Below are 22,519 nucleotides of genomic sequence, written 5' to 3' on the forward strand. Positions count from 1 at the left end.
ACCCATACAATTTTGAAAAATGATGACTTTTATAATGATTTTATGACTATAAAACCTCAAACAAACAGCAGAGTATTCCAACAATGTCTGGTATACTTCCACAGCCTTTACTTTTTCAATAATGTTTTTAAAAGAATGATAGAAAATCGCTAATCTCTGAAAATAGCATGAAATCTTCACTAATCTCAATATCTTTTTCAAACTTGTGTCAATAAATCTCAAATATACACCAGATTATTCTAATAATGTCTGGCCTACTTCCACACGCTTTACTTTTTCAATAATGTTTTTAAAAAAATGATAGAAAATCGCAATTAATTGCTAATCTCTGAAAATAGCATGAAATCCTCGCTAATATCAATATCTTTCTCAAACTTGTTTCAAAAAATCTCAAATACACACCAGATTATTCTAATAATATCTGGCCTACTTCCACACCCTTTATTTTTTCAATAAAACTTTTTAAAGAATGATACAAAATCGCTAATCTCTGAAAATAGCATGAAATCCTCGCTAATCTCAATATCCTTTTCAAACTTGTTTCCAAAAATCTCAAATACACATCATATTATTTTAATAATGTCTGCCCTACTTCCACACCCTTTACTTTTCCAATAAAGTTTTTAATAAAATTGCAATTAATCGCTAATCTATGAAAATAGCATGAAATCCTCGCTAATCTCTATCTTTTTCAAACTTGTTTCAAAAAATCTCAAATACACACCAGATTATTATAATAATGTCTGGCCTACTTCCACACCCTTTTTTTCAATAAAACTTTAAAAAAAAATGATAGAAAATCGCTAATCTCTGAAAATAGCATGAAATCCTCGCTAATCTCAATATCTTTTTCAAACTTGTTTCAAAAAATCTCAAATACATTTACATTTATTCATTTAGCAGACGCTTTTATCCAAAGCGACTTCCAAGAGAGAGCTTTACAAAGTGCATAGGTCACTGATCATAACAACAAGATAGCCAAAAAAACATCGCGAGTAGCCAAAACATGAAGCACACATTGTGAACAACCAAAGTAAGTGCCAAAGGGAAGAACCATAAGAGCATGTAGTTAAACAAGTTACAATTAAACAACATGAACCGCTATAAGTGCAAGTGTACCTGTGGAAAAAAGCAAGCAGCAGTAATAAAAACAATATATCACAGCGACAACAAAAATTTAACACAGTTATACATTTACATTTACAGTTACCACTAACCACAAGAGCAACAAGTCTCTAAGCAAGAGTCATTGTGATCCTTGAGGAAACTGACATCGGGTCAAGCGAACCATTCCTAAGTACCGTTGTACTCCCGGAACAAGTGCGTCTTGAGCCTTTTCTTGAAGGTGGAGAGACAGTCAGTATCTCTGATGGAGGTGGGGAGTTGATTCCACCACTGGGGGGCCAGACAGGAGAAGAGCTTGTGTTGGGACCGGGCGGTCTTGAGCGGTGGGACCACCAGATTATAAATACACACCAGATTATTCTAATAATGTCTGGCATACTTCCACACCCTTTACGTTCCCAATTTTATTGAAAAAGTTTATTTATTTATTTTTTAAACAAGTTTGAAAAAGATATTGAGATTAGCGAGGATTTCATGCTATTTTCATAGATAAAAGATTCATTGGAATTTTATTAAAACTTTTTTGGAAAAGTAAAGGGTGTGGAAGTAGGCCAGACATTATTAGAATAATCTGTTGTGTATATGAGATTTTTTGAAACAAGTCTGAAAAAGATATTGATATTAGCGAGGATTTCATGCTATTTTCATATATTAGCGATTAATTGGAATTTTATTAAAAACTTTATTGGAAAAGTAAAGGGTGTGGAAGTAGGCCAGACATTATTAGAATAATCTGGTGTGTATTTGAGATTTTTTTAAACAAGTCTGAAAAATATATTGAGATTAGCGAGGATTTCATGCTATTTTCATAGATTAGCGATTAATTGGAATTTTGTTGAAAACTTTATTGGAAAAGTAAAGGAATTTAGTAATGTGCTGGTTCTCTGTAATCAAATCGAATTATGCTTATCTGGTCCTGATGAGGTCTTGCTTGTAATCCAAAAGGGTATCCTTCCAAGCCAGGCGGGAAACCTCCAGTTTAGTGGTCCGCCAATTACGTTCCAGTTTTCGAGTGGACATTTTGAGAGTGAGGGTTTCCTCTGAATACCATGGAGCCATGTTCTTATCTTTTATTTTCCTAGGTTTGACTGGGGCAACAGAGTCTGGCAATAGTTGAAGAACCATATTCAGATATGTAGTTTTAGCATTTATTGATTTTTTTGGGATGTTGAGTGCTTCGAGTGTTCCTGGTAGTATATTATCCAGTTCCAGGGCTGTGTTTGAGGTTATGCAACGGCTAGTACTAATTTTCAGAGAGCCTCCAGGCCTCTGGCATTGTTCCATTTTGAAGGTAACCATACAGTGGTCTGATTGTGGAGGTAAACTATGATGGGAAGGTTTGGAAACCACATGGGTTAAGCCTGCGGAATCAATGAGAGCAGCCAAGGCCTTGCTTAAGGGATCCGTCGGGTCATCCACATGAATGTTGAAGTCACCCCTAATTAAGATGTTATCAGTATATGTCACAAAATCACTAGCAAAATCAGGAAATCAAATCAAATGTATTTGTATAGCCCTTTTTACACGCGGGCATGTCACAGAGGGCTTCACATACACTCATAGAACTGCCCCTCAACCGACCTAAACCCTCAAGGAAGACAATGAAAAACTCCCAGAAAAACTCCCAACAGGAGAAAAAATTGAAGAAACCTTGGGAGGAGCAATTCAGAGAGGGATTCCCTCCTCCAGAGACGGTTGGTGAGAGAGAGCAGCAGAACACAGGCTAAACATAGTCATACAGTGTCAATGGGTTTTGAAACACCAAAATCCATTGTTCAACTTTATAGATGTAGGACAGGACCGGGAGACTCGCTGTTGTCCGTCATGGAGACTGGTTTCCGGTTGACGACCAGGTCCAGCGTTGGCCGACCGACGACCAGGCAGTTGCTGACAGCTCAAACCCCCCACACCACAAGGGATGTGTGTGTGGGGGGGGGGGACAGACACAGAGAGGAGAGCAGGGATTAGAGAATGCCAGGAGCAGCTAACAGTTACAGTCATAATAGAATGAGATCCCCACCTGTCAAGTGTGGACTAGTGCAGCAATTTAACAGAGCAAAAAGGGGTATTTGATCCCTGTAAGAAGAGGGAATATGTACCTGGAGGGCGATACAGAGTGGCAATACAAAATGAGCGGTGGGGGGGGGAAGCAAGAGTAGTAGTACTATTCCTCTGTAATGTAGATTGTGGTTTCATGCAAATAATTTAAAATGTTTTGAAGGTGTTCACAAATATCAAGCTGAGGTTGAATCTGGAATCCTAAATCATAGCAATACCGCCACCTTTCTTAGAGCCACGAGGAATGTGTGAGTGCGCAAAATCCGGAGGAGAATCTTCATTTAGAGGGGTATATTGGTCAGGTTTTAGCCAGGTTTTGGTGAGTCCAATCAGATCCAGACTGCATTTGGGCCTATGTTTTGACAGGATATGAAACATTACAGAAATAATATCCAGAGCACTCTGGATATCACTAACTAGAAAGACTATTAATACAGTATAATTTGAAATTAAATGAAGAAAGACATCATCAGTCCTTCCCATACCCTCTAACATTTCCCTTAGTTTCAGATAACGTAGGCCTAAGACAGCCAAACTGAGCCAAAGCTTCTGGTTGCAACGCAGTTGTAGACTTTTTGACTGCATCAATAATTTAGCCCAAAATTGGCTATATTACCAAATGTTCTAGCCTCTCTGGAGTAAATATAATTTTTTTTAGACAAGATTTCTTCCAACTTGCCTTCTCCGTCACGTGTGTTCGCGCATCTATAGGTGCGTTCGACTTCATGCAGCGCCAATTCAATTTTTTTAATATCCATTCTGAGACTATATTTTATAAAAAACCTAGTGAAAAGCAGTGGCTGATCTCCATACTTTGAGATTTTGGGTGGAGCTTTCACAGGTACGAGATCTAATGGGTGAACAAAGGGATCTGTTCATGCAACTTCTGCAGCAGCAAGAAAACAACTTCAAGACTGTTGTGGAATTACTTGTGAACAATGTGAACACTCGGATTGACAAGTTGACCAGTGAGACACAGGAGCTGAGAAGCAGCCTGCAATTCTCCCAGAAGGACATTGATGATCTAACAAAGAAAAGTTAGAAAATGGAGTGAGAGAGAACAATTGCTTGTGCTGAAACCAAAACAATGCAGGGGAAATTGGCAGAGATGACTGAGAAAGCAGACTACTTGGAGGGTGAAAGAAGAAGGAATAACCTTGTTGGCACTTGAAAGTAAGTATCCATTAGTGGGATACATGTCTGCTAAAGGGTGATTAACCCTTGTGTTATCTTCGGGTCATTCTGACCCATCAGTCATTGTGACCCACCATCGTATTGCGACAAATTTACCTCATACAAAAACAATGTGAAACATTTTCTTTTAACTGTCGGGCTGTCTCAGACCCCCCACATTGCAATGGTTAAAAGAAAATTATTTTGATTTGTTTTTGTATTGGGTGAAATTGGGTAAACACAACGATGGTTCGTTATGAACCTTTGGGTCATGTGACCCGAAGGCAGCACAAGGGTTAAAAGGTCAAATACATGTCTAAAGAATGGTGGATTCCCTTTCAACTAAAAGGGAGTATTATGAATTGCTAACACATAAAAAATCCAACAACAAAAATAATACTAAAATGAAATAGACTAGAAATGAGACTCTTCACAATGCATAGTAACACAGGTGATTGTAAGATGTACATTTTTATTATTGTGAATATTTAATATATGCATGCTAGGCTAAATGCTAGTCCAATCATACATACAGTCAGGTCCATAAATATTTGGACATTGACACAATTTTCATCATTTTGGCTCTGTATACCACCACAATGGATTTGAAATGAAACAATCAAGATGTGCTTTAAGTGCAGACTTTCAGCTTTCATTTCAGGGTATTTACATCCAAATCAGGTGAACGGTGTAGGAATTACAACACATTTGATATGTGGCCCCCCCCTTTTTAAGGGACCAAAAGTAATTGGACAATTGGCTGCTCAGCTGTTCCATGGCCAGGTGTATGTTATTCCCTCATAAAGGGAGTTCGTTATTTCATTGACAAGGAGCAGATAAAAGGTCTAGAGTTAATTTCAAGTATGGTATTTGTGTTTGGAATCTGTTGCTGTCAACTCTCAATATGAAGTCCAAAGAGCTGTCACCATCAGTGAAGCAAGCCATCGTTAGGCTGAAAAATCAAAACAAACCTATCAGAGAGATAGCAAAAATATTAGGTGTGGCCAAATCAACTGTTTGGTACATTCTTAAAAAGAAAGAACGCACTGGTGAGCTCAGCAACACCAAAAGACCCGGAAAACCACGGAAAACAACTGTGGTGGATGACAGAATAATTCTTTCCCTGGTGAAGAAAAGCCCCTTCACAACAGTTGGCCAGATCAAGAACACTCTCCAGGAGGTAGGCGTATCTGTGTCAAAGTCAACAATTAAGAGAAGACTTCACCAGAGTAAATACAGAGGGTTCACCACAAGATGTAAACCATTGGTGAGTCTCAAAAACAGGAAGACCAGATTAGAGTTTGCCAAAAAACATCTAAAAGAGCCTGTACAGTTCTGGAACAACATCCTATGGACAGATGAGACCAAGATCAACTTGTACCAGAATGATTGGAAGAGAAGAGTATGGAGAAGGGAAGGAACTGCTCATGATCCAAAGCATACCACCTCATCAGTGAAGCATGGTGGAAGTAGTGTTATGGCGTGGGCATGTATGGCTGCCAATGTAACTGGTTCCCTTGTATTTATCGATGATGTGACTGCTGACAAGAGCAGTAGGATGAATTCTGAAGTGTTTCGGGCAATATTATCTGCTCAGATTCAGCCAAATGCTTCAGAACTCATAGGACGGCGCTTCACAGTGCAGATGGACAATGACCCGAAGCATACTGCGAAAGCAACCAAAGAGTTTTTTAAGGCAAAGAAGTGGAATGTTCTGCAATGGCCAAGTCAATCACCTGACCTAAATCCAATTGAGCATGCATTTCACTTGCTAAAGACAAACACAAAAAAGGGAAAATGCCCCAAGAACAAGCAGGACCTGAAGACAGTTGCAGTAGAGGCCTGGCAGAGCATCACCAGGGACGAAACCCAGCGTCTGGTGATGTCTATGGGTTCCAGACTTCAGGCTGTCATTGAATGCAAAGGATTTGCAACCAAGTATTAAAAGTGACAATTAGATTTATGATTATGTTAGTTTGTCCAATTATTTTTGGTCCCTTAAAAAGGGGGGGGCCACATATAAAATGTGTTGTAATTCCTACACCGTTCACCTGATTTGGATGTAAATATAAAAATTAAAGCTGAAAGTCTGCACTTAAAGCACATCTTGATTGTTTCATTTCAAATCCATTGTGGTGGTATACAGAGCCAAAATGATGAAAATTATGTCAATGTCCAAATATTTATGGACCTGACTGTACACATTAAAATCTTTCCGGGTGTGGGTAGGCTGACAGTTTGTGGCTAATTTGGCCCAGACTTATGCCGGCAAAAACAGTATGCCAACAAAATCAACCTTATGCCTTGAAATGTTAGTTTGTTTGTTAGTTTTAGTCACGTTCATACTCTTTTTAGTCTAGTCAAGTTTCAGTCGACTAAAAGTCTGAGCATTTTAGTCTTATTTTAGTCAGACTTATCCATGATTATTTTCGTCTAGTTTCAGTCTACGAAAACTGATGACATTTAGTGTAGTTTAAGTCAATGACAATTGTATTTTAGTGTATTTTTTATCAAAACAGAAGTAGTCTAATCAGTAGTCTCGGGAGGCATGTTAATGCCAAAATCATTTGTTTAATGTATTAGTATAGAATAAGGTATTCAAAGTCATGTTGTTGATGCCAAATTCAGTTCAGTGTGATTGCTATGTGAATGACAAAACTAGCTACAGTATCTGGCCAACAAGGGATGCTTAGTACACATGCAGTCAGTCAGGTAGGAACTAAGAACCCCTTTATACTCTCTCATACAAACAAATACACACACACAGTACACACACTAGTCACACATGGTAACCCACTTTACAGTCTCACAAACAAACACACACGGTAGTCACACACGTTTGTCTCAGGCTGTCAGTCGGTTTCAGCTCCAGTGGCTAAAGTTTAAAGCTAACGTCTAAAGCTAACGTTAAAATGAGACACATTAAGCACAGTCTCATGAGTTAGCAAATAATAACGTGACTAAACGAGACAAAGTAACGTTATAACATTTTGTCTCGTTTTTATTTTGTAAACTACAATTTGTCTCGTTTTTGTTCGTCAACAATATTGCATTATACATTTAATTATAGTCATCGTCACATGACCAGCATTTACGTTGCGTCTTGTTTTCGTGACTTGATAAAGGTTCGTTGACGTCGATATTTAGTAATAATTTTCGTTGACGAAAGCAACACTACGTGTGACATACATCTGTATCAAATCATATATTTGTCACTGTGAACGCAAATAGCTCATGAATTTTTATTAAACATGTTTGATGGTTTAGCATTGGAAAGGGATATTATTAGTGGTGGGCATAGATTAATTTTTTAAATCTAGATTAATCTCACTGTAATCTTGGCACTAATCTAGATTAAAATGGCTCATTTGAATTCCGCCGAAGGCATTCAGAATATGTGTGCTACCCAAATAATGACTAAAAGTAAGTCTTTGAAAACGGGTTTCTCAAGCCAGGTGGCGCAGTAGACCAGGAGCTCATCTCCTGTTTCCAAAATGCATCACAAACTGCTTGAGAAAGCTGTTCTACTATGATAATTGGTGATGAAAATAAATGATGTTCAATAAGATGTACTTGTGTTTATTAACTGTTTATTAGATTAGTAAGCTTGGCTGATAGAGCTGTGCTGACGGGCTTGCCTCGGTTGCACTCAAACATCGTAGTTTGACGACGACTCTTCCCCTGCGCTAACATCAGTGCTTGGCCCGGCATCTTCCGCATTAGCTAAGGGATGCTTTGCGTTTAGGTGGTATTTGAGACTGGAAGAACTCCTACAGTAAACTAATTCCGCATAGCACAAGGTGCAAACAACCTTAGTCTTGTTGAGGTTTCCATTGGGAAGCTTCTTAAAAATACATTTTCCCTGAAGCAAAACAGGCGGCTTCATAGCTGCATCCATGTTAGCACGTCACGTTTGATGTGATAATTTCATACACAAGGCATACACACAGGTTCGAAGACTCGTTCTCGCCCCCTACAATGCAATTCGGCTAGGTATACATCCGCGCTAAAATATCAAGGTGAAAGTCATCATAGCTTGCGTAGTATAGACCCAGCTCCCAACCCAACTTTGAGAATAGATTAACGGCGATATTTTTTTTTATCGCCGATAAGAGTCGCAGCGTGTTAACGCGCATTAACGCCGATAACGGCCCACCACTAGATATTATTCAATGGGGATAAGGTTATTAACATATTAAAATGAGCAGAGTTTACAGCACCTCTAGCTTGTCATCACTAAGTGTGCTTTCCTCTCTATGTCACCAGATTTAAGAATGACGCCATTGTGGCAGAGGTGACAAGACTGGTGAGACTTAACCCCGGGGCGGTCAGTGATGTGCCTGAGGCGGTCAAGGTTAGAAACCACGGCAGGACCCACAGTCTAAGACTATTTTCATGAAATTATTGAAAAGGATTAAAGCATGCTATAGAATGTAACAAGTAATTGTGTGTGTGTGTGTGTGTGTACGTACGTGTGTGTGTGTGTTCCTCAGTTTCTGGTGACATGGCACACCATTGATGCTGACTCTCCAGAGCTGAGCCACATCCTGTGTTGGGCCCCTACAGACCCCCCCACTGGACTGTCCTACTTCAGCAGCATGTACCCCCCACACCCCCTCACAGCTCAGTATGGGGTCAAAGTGCTGCGCTCCTTCCCACCGGTGAGAAACACATACTCACAGACTCTGTGCATTTATACACACTGGCACTGATAAAAAGGTCTAAATGTCAGACATTTTCGGACATTTTCTTTTCCACTTTGCCTTTTTTTTTCATTTTATGAAAGTTTGCGTTTTGAAGAAGTCACTCAATACAACAAGGATACGTTTTAGGATAACTGAATACTCATAATTTGTCAGCAAAGTAGCGGCATGATCAGGGTTCAGACTGATTAGCATCTTTGTTTTTGTTGGCTGTTGTTACTTAGTTTCAGTCAAGCCATCACCCATGAACAAAGATTTATTATTACGGAATAGTAAACAAATTCAAAGCCACTGCTATTAACAACAAACATATCGATGCTCAACACTGGAAATATAATATACTTGTTTATCCTGGCGTACATGCATGAAATGAAACAATGTAGCTTACATGATTCACAACACCGTCATCTGCATGAAACAATGTTTTGTATTTGTTTAAGTACATTTAACATCTGTCTGTCCTGTTTAGGGACGGTGTGATCATCTAGCTATATGTAGGCAAGCATGTTTATGTTTTTATGTTACTGTTATGTGCTAAACATGCAGAGAATTGACAGCTATGCGTTTGTAGCAGTAAACAGTACCCCGTCCAACAGTTATTAGCTAGTATGCAGAGTTGCAAAGCCGATGTCCATATGGTTGGTGGTGGAGTCAACCAGCTATTGTTCCCACCCATTACCTGCTTGTAGAAAGTGTGAAAAAATGCAAAAACTGAGGTACTAACATTCATATAAGCGAGTTTCCTTCCAGATGTATGATACATAATTTGCACTTTTAATAGTCTGTAAAAAACGGAAAATTGACCCTGACCTACATACAGACCAAAATACCAGCAACCTTTACACATGTACATTCACACATATGCATACGTTCATCTGCACTACTACACACACACACACTGTTGTCACATTTTTCCAGTTCTGACCATGTTTTAAGTACAAAAATCAACGTCTTCAAAGTTCAAAAACAGCTCAGAAACTGGAGCATGTCTTGATACAATTAGGAGTTTAATTTAGCTCAATACACCATATTAAACAACGATAAGGGACCAAGGAACCATCTGATTTCCTTTGTCTTTGTTACTCTTTTTATAACCATCCCTGAACTTTTCAAACAAACCTATTGGCCTGTTACAGTCAAACATTTCTATGACTTCTGCCTCCAATTGGCCCTCTTTCAATGATGTAGTGCCGTGTAATATTTCTGCTGATTCTGCAAAGTTTTGGGGACTTTCCGGACTAGTACCATGTCATGTTAGCTACTACTAAAGTTTTTTTACAAACTACTACAGTAAGTTCACAGAGAGTTTAGGTTGCCTTAGTTGATCTCACAGAGCCTTGTTCTTGGCCTCACATTCATGATGTCTTATTATTGCTATTGTTCCCCAGGACGCTATACTATTCTACATCCCTCAGATTGTCCAGGCTCTCCGCTATGACAAGGTAAGTGAACCCCGCTACTAGTGGTGTAGTACTAAAGACTGGTCTTGGTCACACTTTTTGAAGGTCTTGACCCGGAATCGACCGCATTTTTACTCGGTTTGATTAAGCAATCTCAGGGAGTCAGATGGCTGAGCGGTTAGGGAATTGGGCTAGTAATCTGAATGTTGCCAGCCGGCCGTGCCAAATGACGTTGTGTCCTCGGGGGGAATGTCCCAGTACTTACTGTAAGCCGCTCTGGATAAGAGTGTCTGCTAAATGACTAAATGTAAATGTAATTTGTGTTTGTGTGTCTGTCTTAATTACCGACTGCATCATGGGCACTGTGCACAAATCTACAGTAAAGAGGCGATTCGGGGATGCTGGCCCTCCTGGTAGATTTGCAAAGAAAAAGCCATATCTCCTTTTTTTTGGCCAACAAAAATAAAAGATTAAGATGGGAAAAATAACATAGACACTAGACAGAGAAATATTGGACCCAAAGCACTATGCAAGAACAATGTAGGGAAAAATCGGTCACCTGGTATTCTATCTATAATGGAGCAGCATAGTCACTGGATATATCAACCCTATTGAGCTGTTGTGGGAGCTGCTTGACCGTATGTTGGGAAATAAGTGCCCATCAAGCCAATCCAAATTGTGGGAAGTGCTTCAGGAAGGTTGGGGTGAAATTTCTTCAGATTACCTTAACATATTGACACCTAAAATGCAAAAGGTCTGCAAAGCTCTAATTGCTGCAAATGGAGGATTCTTTGACAAAAGCCTCAGTTTCTTCACTCCACAAAGTGAAAGAATGCAAGACAGTCGCCATTGACACCGAAATTTTGTAAGGAACAGTGTTCTGTGCATGTGCAAAAGCTTTAAACTTTTTTTATTTTTTTATTTACATTTATTCATTTAGCAGACACTTTTATCCAAAGCGACTTCCAAGAGAGAGTTTACAAAAAGTGCATTGGTCAATGATCATAAACAACGAGATAGCCCCAAACATTGCGGGTAGCCAAAACATGAGCATACACTGTGATAAGCAAATAAGTGCCAATGGGAATAAACATAAGAGCAAGTAGTTAAACAAATTACAAATCAAACTACATGAAACTGAGTTGAGCAAATTCAACATTCTGAATTGAGTGAACTATTTTAATTTGACAGACATGGATTCAAACTTGAAATTCCTAGTTATCAAAAATCCTAGCTATCTTTTAAGCCAAATTCGCTGACCAGATAAAAATTGTTTAAAGGAACTAAAAGCCAAAGTTATATTTTACAGTGTACCTGGTTTGCAAGATAATACAGCCATAAATATAGCCACACACATAGATTCCAGGCATTTTTGTATGATACACATACACAGCCGCTAGCTAATAAAACTAAACAAAACTTTCCCAGTTGTTGAATGCAACAGTATAGCGTTTTCAAATTCCGAAAGGTTCTTGACTTCAGGGTATATTTTATTGTAGTTAATCTGGGACATCATTCCATAATTTCCCCAGGAATACTTATTAAACCCGTATTTTGGAAAATTGGCAAAATTAGTTTGTCCCATAATGTCAATGGTTTGTATTTACATTTACATTTACATTTAGTCATTTAGCAGACGCTCTTATCCAGAGCGACTTACAGTAAGTACAGGGACATTCCCCCGAGGCAAGTAGGGTGAAGTGCCTTGCCCAAGGACACAACGTCAGTTGGCTTGACCGGGAATCGAACTGGCAACCTTCAGATTACTAGCCCGATTCCCTCACCGCTCAGCCACCTGACTCCCTTTGTATCAAATCAAATGTATTTGTATAGCCTTTTTTACAAGCAATGTCACAGAGGGCTTCACATACGCCCATAGAACTGCCCCTCAGCCAACCTCAACCCTCAAGGAAGACAAGGAAAAACTCCCAGAAAAACTCGAAACTCACTTGAAAATTAAAAAAACCTTGGGAGGAGCAATTCAGTGAGGGATCCCCTCCTGTAGAGACGGTTGGCGAAAGAGGCTAAACTTAGTCATACATCAGGAAAGTGTCAGTCCAGTGTTCAACTTGGTTCAGAGTTGGTAAATGTCAGTTTAAGCAGTGGTAGCCTTAGGGCTGGGGGTGCGTGATCGGTGCAGCCACACAGGCAGGAGGATGGACAGGAAGGGAAGGGACCAGGAACTCGCTGTTGTCCGTCAGGGAGACCGATGTCCTCTTGGCGACTAGATCCAGCTTTGGCAAACTGTCACAGATCGATGTCCACTGGCGACCAGGTCCACGATGTCAGACTGATAACCAGGCAGATGCTGACAGCTCAAACCCCCCACACCACAGGGGGTGTGTGGAGGGGGGACAGAGAGAAGAGAGCAGGAATTAAAGAATGCAAGGGGAAGCAGTTACAGTAATATTAAGAATGAGGTCCCCACCGGAAATTTAGCAGACCAAAGAGGGTATCTGATGCAGCCCTAGACACTAAGACAGCGCCAGCCCCCCTCGGTTGGAACATGAAATCTGTTCCAGGCAAGAGAAACTCTAAAACACGAATAAGAATGTTTGTACTTCCTACTAACTAGCTTACTAAGTATCTGACCAGAATTTCAGACACTAATATATAGAAAAACAAACTCTTGAAAGTGGGCTTTGTGACATGAGGTATAATGTGCTGAAAATTCCAATTTTGTATACATTTGAGTATTAATCTGTGTTTTGTAATGTTGAGCAGATGGGTTACGTCAGAGAGTACATCCTGTGGGCGGCCCAGAAGTCTCAGCTTCTGGCCCATCAATTCATCTGGAACATGAAGACCAACATCTACCTGGACGAGGAGGGCCACCACAAAGACCGTGAGCATCTCTTTTCTCTATCTTACTTCTCCATCTCACACTGAAATAGTTTAGTTAATCTTTTTTAATAATATTTTTTGTACGAAAAATACTGGATATTTAATAATTGGGTGTGCTCGCCTTCGGTGAGCACAACCATTGTTCTCTGGTAGTGGTCAGCTTTTAGATGATCAGGTTGCGTTCTCAAGAATGTCGAGAGGGGAGGCTGAGTCTGAATTCAAATGCAGATTGTCTTTATTGTCACAAGAACAACGGTTACATTCGGTTAGATCTCTTCGCCTGAGAAGATCGCTGATTGTGTCGCTGATTTAATCCTTCAACCTCATAATCTGTTTCCATCTGCAACGGACGCAAGCACACCTCACAATTTTCCCAGAAATTGTACCCTCTCTAGTTAGTAGTAGTAGGTTTTATTGTCGTTCAACCATATAAAGTTAGTACAATACACAGCAACGAGAAGACGTTCCTCCAGGACCATTCCTCCAGGACCATTGCACCGCCTAAAGCAATGTAGGACAAACACAGAATAAATAAGATCTACACATTCCTACATTCCATTATAAAGTGCATACATTGCTATATAAAGTCCATACATTCCTATATAAAGTGCAAGTACATTACTACAGAAGACAGGACAATGTAGGCTACTGCAAAAAGATCCCAATGTATTCATAACATACTATGATAGTAGTAATAGTAGTGATAGTAATAGATAATAGTGTTCTTACGGACATAGCAGTTATTGAGGTAGCAGTCGGGAATTAAAAGGATGTTTGTAAGTGGTCACATTCAATTCTTCATTCTTCCGTACATACTTTCTTTGTATATTAGGTGTATTTATGTTATATAGAGATATTATTGTTGCTCTGTATTTAAGCAATTTAGATGTTTTATTTTACTTTTTGTCCATGCCTGACAGCTGAGATACAGATTGTTCCTGGACTCTAACCAATATGATATTCTGCAGTACTTCCTATGATATTCTGAAGTACTTTCTATGTGATATTCTGCAGTACTTTCTATGTAAAATATTTGTAAATTGCTTTTGATAAAAGCTTCTGATAAATGAATACAATGTAATGTAATGAAATTACAGCATTTCTGCATTTTCCACTAACCAAGATTCAGGATAAAATAAATGTCATAAGTATACCACCATAGTAATTTTGCTGAGCCCTATAAATTATACATTTTAACTTTAATCATTATGTAATGTCAGAGATTACATGTTTTCCTCACCCCCGATTAATGGCGATCACATTTGGCCTCCGATTAAGTGTCAGAAGATTTCTTTGTCCTACGACAATTGTCAAATCAAAAACCAAAAGGAATGCAGAAACTGATGTCGCAATTACTGCGACAAGATGTCCTTCTTAATTGTTTTCAGTTTTTATTACCAAGACAAACCATTCATAAAATTAACGCTACAGATTGTTTTTGTTTGCTGCTAGCTACCATTGTAAATTTGCGGGTGAATGCGGCTCACCGTAACCGAACGTGCCACAGATTGATGACGTAAAACTCTGAATGACAACTGAGATCCTACAATGTGAGATTGCCTACAGCGGGGGCTTTAAATAGTTGTAAGGATATAAAATATATATATTATTCTTGTTATTTTCACTTTTCTGGTGAATCTAGAAATCAATATGTCCCATTTTAGAAATTGATGTGTAGGTATATCTACAGGTAGGATTGAAAAGAGTTTAGCAGCTGTAATAGTACATTCATCTTAATTGTTTCAACCATAGAGCTCATGCCAGGTAAGAGGATAAGATTCCACCTCATCATATCTGCTGTAATATTTGCAAGAAGAGGGTCACAGTATTTAATTTTGGAATGAGGACACGAGGTAGTTCATTGAGACTGCTTCCTGCTTCCTACCAAGCTGTAATGGATTTTGGTAGAGTATAGTCAAACCTGGGTTTGAAGAACCTGGCTTTTCTCTACATTTAAAAATACCCTTAGATTCCAAAAGCTGACATCAAGTCTAGGAGCAGCCCCATATAAACTGGCACATTGTCCTCCCTGAATATTTGTATCCCTTTAATGTTATTATATCCAATCTATTGACTGAGCATGCTCTATAAATAAGGCAAAAGTGGATGGATAGGGCAACGCTGTCTCGTTCCAGATGCTAGAACAAATTGGCTTGAAAAGTATCTGTTTACTTTGATCCTTGCTGCAGGTCTGTCATACAGTTTTTGTATGATTTAAGAGAGTATCTCAGAATCAGAATTCGGTTTATTCGCCATGTATGTTATACAAACACGAAATTTACTGTGGCAGGGAGGTGCCAAACACTAAACATATACAGATCTTAAATTAGGAAAAAGTACAAAAGTTTAACTATTTCTAAGAACAATCTAAGAATACAAGTTATAGATTTACTTTATAGATACATCCATCTGACAAAGCAAAATAAATCTGCATATAATTCTACAACTTTAGCTTCAACATAATGTTTAACTGTGTGTCTCATAATATGTAATGAATTTCTACTATTGTCTTGAGTTTACCTCCTCCGTGTAAAGCAGTCTGATCTATCTGAATAAACGATAGATGGTATATATTGTAATGGCTAAGATAGATGTGAAGAGTTTGTAGTTCACATAAGAGATATTGAAAGGTCTACATTTCACAATCTCTTTAGTCTATCCTCCACAATGGGGGATTCTTAACTTCCTTTAAAACGCAATTGAAAGCGGCTAGTAAGGTGTTAGGACGACCATGCTCTTACTTTTGTGTATTGCAGCTGTCAAATGGAAAACTAGTCAAGTTTCAGTCTACTAAAAGTCTGAGCATTTTAGTCTGGTTTTAGTCGATGAAAACTGATGACATTAAGTCAATGAAAATTCTATTTTATTCTATTTTTAATCAAAACAGTTCTAGTAGTCTAAGCAGTAGTCTCGGGAGGCATATTAATGCCAATACCATTTGTTTAAATGTATGTATTGGTCTAGAATAAGGTATTCAAGTCATGTTGTTGATGCCAAATTCAGTTCAGTGTGATTGCTATGTGAATGACAACTAGCTACAGTATTTGGCCAACATGGGATGCTTAGTACACATGCAGTCAGTCAGGTAGGAACTAAGAACCCCTTTATACTCTCTCATACAAACAAATACACACACACAGTACACACACTAGTCACACATGTAAACCCACTTTACACTCTCTCACAAACACAAATACACACACACAGTACACACACTAGTCACACATGTAAACCCACTGTACACTCTCTCACAAACAAATGAAGCTTGCGCAAGTTCAGTCAGGCAAGACCGATCTCTGCACTCGGGCTTAATCGTAGTGTACACTTCTCACTCCCCCCGCTAAGAACGCCCTACCTTCCCCCCGTTCCCTGGTCGGGCGGTCACTAGGGTTCAGGTCGATTAGCGCTCCCGCTATCAGTTAATGGTGTCACATGATCCGTGCCTTTAAATATGATTCTCTCCCTGTGTAGTTTGTCCATGCTATCAAGTGCGCGATTGCTATTGATGTGTCGTGTGGCTGGACCTTCCCTTGTCTTGTTTTTTGGAGGCTATGTCGGATTTCGAGCTGGAGTTGTTCGAGGAGGTCGTCCCGGTTCCGGGTTCCGCCTCCCCCGCTGCTCGACGCAGTTCCCGGCTCGCGGCTCGTCGGGGCTCCGACGGGTCTGCGTTAGAGGCGGGTCTGCGCGCCGTGGGTGTCCTTCCAGCGCCCGGGTTGGGGCTTTCCCAGCTCCGCGCCCTGGCCGTCGGGGTGGACTGCGTGTCTCCTTGCCGAGTCCCGTCGCCCGAGGCTCCCCCTGTCTCCTCCGCTGCTCAAGGTCGGAAGCGTACAAGGAAGTCGCGCCGTCCGGAGGTGCTTGATTCAGACGCTGGGCCGTCTTCCGGCCCTGCCGTCGCTCCTCTGCCTGTTCCCGTTTCCGATCGGCCCGGGGAAGCCCTCTCTTCTACCCTTCTGGTCCTGGCGTCTTCCCTTCAATCCATCGATGCCCGCCTGCGGTCTCTGGAGAACGCCGGGGCTTCCGCTCCCGTGGCTGCGCCGCTCCCAGCCTCGGCGCCCCTCGTGCCCATGGAGGAGCCACTGCACACCCTGGCTTCCGCAGTAGCTGTTCTGTCAGCAGGTAGGCCTTACATCCCTTCGGGGGCTGACATTACCCCCCGCTTAAGATCCCACATCCTGCAAGGCAGGAATATCAATTTGATTCGTCTGATCCTCCCCTCGCCCGAGTGTGACGCAAGCGTCTCCACCAGCGATCAGTACAGCACGGTGCTCCGTTCTGCTGACCCCAGGTTGGCAAGGGACCTGTCTATCGGGGAGTTTCTGGTAGCTTTCGGGATCTTCCGCGATGTGGTGTGCTCCGTGTTTCCCCTTAGACGGCAGGAACTAGACGACTACATGGCTCTGATTGGGGACCAGAATCTGCGCTACGGGAGAAACCTGTTCTACCAGTACCACAAAGAGTTTTCGAGCAAGGCTGCTCTCTACGTTTCCCGCTCGAACGTGTTGCTGGACTGGTCCGTGCTGGATACCGAGCTGTTGGTAATGCTGGTCGGGGGCTCCCAGGCCGTGTCTTCCGTTTCTCCCGGGGGATCCCGGGGCCCAGCATCGCGCTCGCGGGCTTGGTGCTGCCATCGGAAAGGCTAACGTGGACGTTCGTGGCCGCAAGCGGCTGTCAGGAAGCCCATCCGTGGTCGGTGTGTCCACGTTGGGGCCGCCCTCAGCGAGGGCGTCGTGGTGGTCCGAACTAACGGCCGAGCACCCTTCCACTCCAATAAATGTGTCTGCACTGGCTTTCGAACTCTCGTCCCATCCCGATTCCGTGTTCGTTGATCATCTACTCACGGGGCTGACTCAAGGATTCAGGGTGGGGGTTTCATGTCCATTGTCGTCTTCACTTGTTTTGAGCAATCTCCAGTCAGCGGTGCGGGAGCCAGCTGTCGTTTCCCAGCTGCTGGCCAGAGAGTGCGGTAAACGCTACGTGATAGGCCCGTTCGACTCGTCCCCTTTTCCACTGTTTCGCAGTAGTCCCCTCGGCGTCGCTACGCGGAAGTATTCCGGTAAGAAACGTCTTATCCTGGACCTGTCTGCTCCGCGCTCCGGTCCGATTCCCGGCATTAACAGGCTTATTCCCCTCGAGCCTTTTTCGCTTCACTATGCCACCGTGGACCACGCCATTAAGCTCATAAAGCTGGCGGGGTCCGGTGCCTGGCTTTCCAAAGCAGACATCACTGACGCGTTCAAAATCGTCCCCGTTCACCCGTCCCAGTGGCACTTGCTCGGGATGAAATGGGATAACCGGTTCTATTTCGCCGTGCGTCTCCCGTTCGGGAGCAGGAGCAGCCCCTCCATTTTCAACCGGGTTTCCGAGGCCCTTTGTTGGATCCTGTTAAACCGGGTCCGGGTCCCCGCGTTGCTCCACCTCTTAGACGATTTTCTCATGGTAGATCCTCCGTCCGATGCGTCCGGCGCTTCCCTGCTGCTGTTAAAAAATCTGTTCCGCGGACTGGGCGTTCCCCTTTCTGATGAGAAAACTCCCGGCCACTCGCCTGGAGTTTCTGGGCATCACGCTGGACACGGTAGAGATGAAGGCTTCCCTGCCGGTTTAGAAGCTCGAGCGAGCTTGCAGCATGGCCCGGTCGCTCGTGGCGTCTTCAGTCATGTCCAAGCGGCAGCTGCTGTCTCTCCTCGGGCACTTCAATTTCGCCATGCGCGTGATTCCCCAGGGCCGCTCGTTCATCTCCTGGTTGCTCGTTGTTACGTAAGCCTCTTGGAGGAGGGAACGCAACGCCCCGCTGCTAGTAAGCCCCCCCTAGTGGAGTCAGAGAACGGGTGTGGGGTCGTAGGTGTGAGGAAAGGACACAAAGACTGTGGTACCGTTCACGGGGCTATTTATTTGCCAAAACACGGTACTATGGGGGGAAAGGGCTGGATGGAACCAAAGCAAAGGAAGTAAAAGAAATCACACCCCTATCTCACGCGCCAGTCGGCGCACTAAACAAAAATACAGGGGGTGGTCCGCCCAGATCTTACCTAGTGTGCATAGACAAGGTTTCAGCTACGGGTAATGTATGCCCATGGGCCTCTTGCCTAAGCACTCCCAAGGTGCCTTCCCCTTCCCCCTGGGAACAGAAAAGAATACAGGTTATGTCTGTTACACAGACTGATAACTGAAAATATGGTTGGCAGAAAAACAAAACGTGTAGCACAGTAACACAGTTCTCACCGAGAGCAACACAACAACAGACTCTAACACAGAACAACACAATCACAGACCACAGTCAGCTCTCCCCTCTCTGTCACTTGGCAGGGACACGGAGCTTATATGCAGGGGTGGAGATTGAATCCAGCTGCAATCAATGAGGGGGGGAGGAGCCAGAGCTCCTACTCTGGCTCCTCTGGATCCTACAAGGGAAACACAGACAACGCCAACAACATAAGACTGGGGAACGTAACACGCCCTCCCCAAAAACGCAAACCCCTGGTCTGCGATACCACACCAGAACGTTAACCCAGTTACGAAGCAGCACGCGACAGCGCATCGGCGACTACGTTCGCCGCACCCTTCACATGCTGGATTGTCAGATTGTAGCCCTGCACAATCAGAGCCCAACGCATCAGGCGACGGTTCTGATTGTACATTTGTTTCAGAAAGACCAACGGATTGTGGTCAGTGAAGACCACAACAGGTAGGGCACTAGAGCCCACATAAACTTCAAAAAACTGTAAGGCCAGTAGTAGAGCTAGCGTTTCTTGCTCAATGGTGGAGTACCTCGACTGACACGCATTGAATTTTCGGGAAAAGAAACTAACAGGTCGGTCTACTCCCTGCGCATCCTCCTGTAAAAGGACTGCACCTACCCCAACCATACTGGCATCTATCTCTAACTTAAAAGGTATATCAAAGTTGGGGGCAGCAAGCACAGGGGCACTGCAGAGTGCCTGTTTGGCAGACTCGAAAGCACATTGGCAAGCCTGTGACCACGCAAATGGGACTTTAGGGATAAGCAGGGATGTAAGGGGGGCTACCACTGTTGAGAAGTTTTTACAGAACGTACGATAGTACCCCACCATCCCAAGGAACCTGCGCAACTGACGACGACTGGTGGGAGCAGGAAAAGCAACGATCGCTTCTACTTTACCCGTTGAGGGGCGCACCTGACCTCGTCCCACCTGTTTCCCCAAGTATGTCACGGTAGCCTTCCCAAACTCACATTTTGCCAAGTTGAGGGTCAAAGAAGCCCTCTCCAACCGTTGAAACACCAACTCCAAAGTACTGACATGCTCGGCCCAACTCGAGGAATGTATTACCACGTCATCAAGGTAAGCGGTACAATTCGGCATCCCTGCGAACACAATATTTACCAGCCGCTGGAAAGTAGCAGGAGCGTTGCACATGCCGAAAGGCATCACGGTGTACTGCACAAAGTCGTCGGGCGTAACGAACGCTGAGATGTCAGAGGCTCGGGGGGTTAAAGGCACTTGCCAATAACCTTTTAGCAGGTCTAATTTACTAACATAAGCCGCAGAACCGATCCTATCCACACAATCGTCTATTCGAGGTAGAGGAAAAGAATTAGGAACCATAACGGCATTCACACGGCGGTAGTCCGTGCACAGACGGGATGTACCGTCGGGCTTGGGGACGAGAATGCATGGGGAACTCCAGGAGCTGTTACTGGGTTTAGCCATGCCATTCTGCAGCAAATAGGCCACCTCACTTTTCATTATCACCCTTTTCTTACAGTTTGCCCGGTACGGGTGTTGGCGTATAGGGACAGCTTTCCCCACATCCACGTCATGCTCCAAAACTAACGTGCGACTAGGAACGTCCTGAAACACACTGAGAAAACGGTTTATCAACAATATAAGGTCCTTTTCTGGTCACTAACTAAGTGCTCCATTTGAGAGGGTAGCCTTGTCAACATCTCTGAATTACATAACCGCTCACACTGCTGTAATGTATGGCGCAACTCCAACCCGCCCTCCTCGTCCTCAAAACCAGGCTGCTCCAGCACCACCGCAGCCACACTTGAGATGACGGCTTGGACTGGCGCACCCGGAGAGCTGTTGGGAGAGTCACGCACATGGTATGCTTTGAGCATGTTAACATGACACATACGGGACGAGCGTCTACGCTCTGGGGTTTTCACCACGTAGTTGGTGTCACTTATTTTTCTTTCCACAAAATATGGCCCTGAAAAGCGGGCTGACAGCGACGAACCAGGGACAGGCAGCAACACTAAAACCTGTTCACCTGGGTTAAAAGACCGACTTACAGCCTTCTTGTCGTAGCGGCCTTTCATGCGCTTTTGAGCTGAGGAGAGCGACTCTTGGGCCAGCACGCATGCAGCATGCAGTCTCTCCCGCATCTGACTCACGTACTCCAACACATTCTTAGGGACGCTACCAAGTATGGGTACAGGTGACAGGATCTGCTCCTTCAGAACCTTTAGCGGACCCCGTGGTGTGTGTCCAAACACCAGGTCAGCAGGGCTGAAACCTAGCGACTCTTGAACAGTCCCTGATGGCAAACAGGACGAACGGCACTCCCTCATCCCAGTCGTTACTGGTATCCATACAGTATTTGCGCAGCATTGCTTTGAGCGTCTGATGCCAGCGCTCGAGGGCTCCTTGACTCTCCGGGGGGTATGGACTGGAGACCTATTGGGCAATAGACAACCTCTTTAACACACTGGCAAATAGCTTAGACATAAAGTTGGTTCCCTGATCGGTTTGGATAACCTTTGGCAGTCCAAACGTGGAGAAAAACTTAATTAGAGACTTCACAACTGACTTAGCCGTAATGGTACGAAGAGGGATAGCCTCTGGGTATCGAGTAGCACTGCACATAAGTGTAAGCAAAAACTGGTTGCCGGACTTAGCTTTCGGCAACGGACCCACACAGTCCGCGATCACCCGTTCGAATGGCTCCCCCATCACGGGGATCGGGTAGAGTGGTGCCCGAGGAATGACTTGGTTGGCCTTCCCAGTGAGCTGACACACATGACAAGTTCTACAGAATTGGACAGCGTCAGACTTCAAACCTGGCCAGAAGAAATGACGAAGGACTCTGTTATAGGTCTTTGTAATCCCTAAATGCCCAGACCACGCCTGGTCATGGGCGAGCGACAGCACCTGGTGTCGGAACGGCTTAGGGACCACCACCTGCAACACTACATCACTCCAGTCACCAGTATTACACGACCACTTACGCGTCAGC

At 43.1% G+C, this 22,519-nt stretch overlaps 1 protein-coding gene across 2 annotated transcripts in view; it reads left to right on the forward strand.

Moving 5' to 3' along the window:
- pi4kaa (phosphatidylinositol 4-kinase, catalytic, alpha a) overlaps positions 1-22,519 on the forward strand; it is a 209,736-nt gene that overhangs the window by 170,777 nt on the left and 16,440 nt on the right. For both annotated transcript variants that reach the window (XM_067258321.1, XM_067258319.1), the window contains exons 40-43: positions 8,623-8,710; positions 8,850-9,017; positions 10,448-10,501; positions 13,184-13,304. In XM_067258321.1, coding sequence (XP_067114422.1) covers positions 8,623-8,710; positions 8,850-9,017; positions 10,448-10,501; positions 13,184-13,304 — 431 coding nt within the window. The remainder of the gene's footprint in view (positions 1-8,622; positions 8,711-8,849; positions 9,018-10,447; positions 10,502-13,183; positions 13,305-22,519) is intronic.

The sequence above is a fragment of the Osmerus mordax genome, chromosome 20, assembly GCF_038355195.1.
Source record: "Osmerus mordax isolate fOsmMor3 chromosome 20, fOsmMor3.pri, whole genome shotgun sequence".
Classification (NCBI taxonomy): domain Eukaryota; kingdom Metazoa; phylum Chordata; class Actinopteri; order Osmeriformes; family Osmeridae; genus Osmerus; species Osmerus mordax.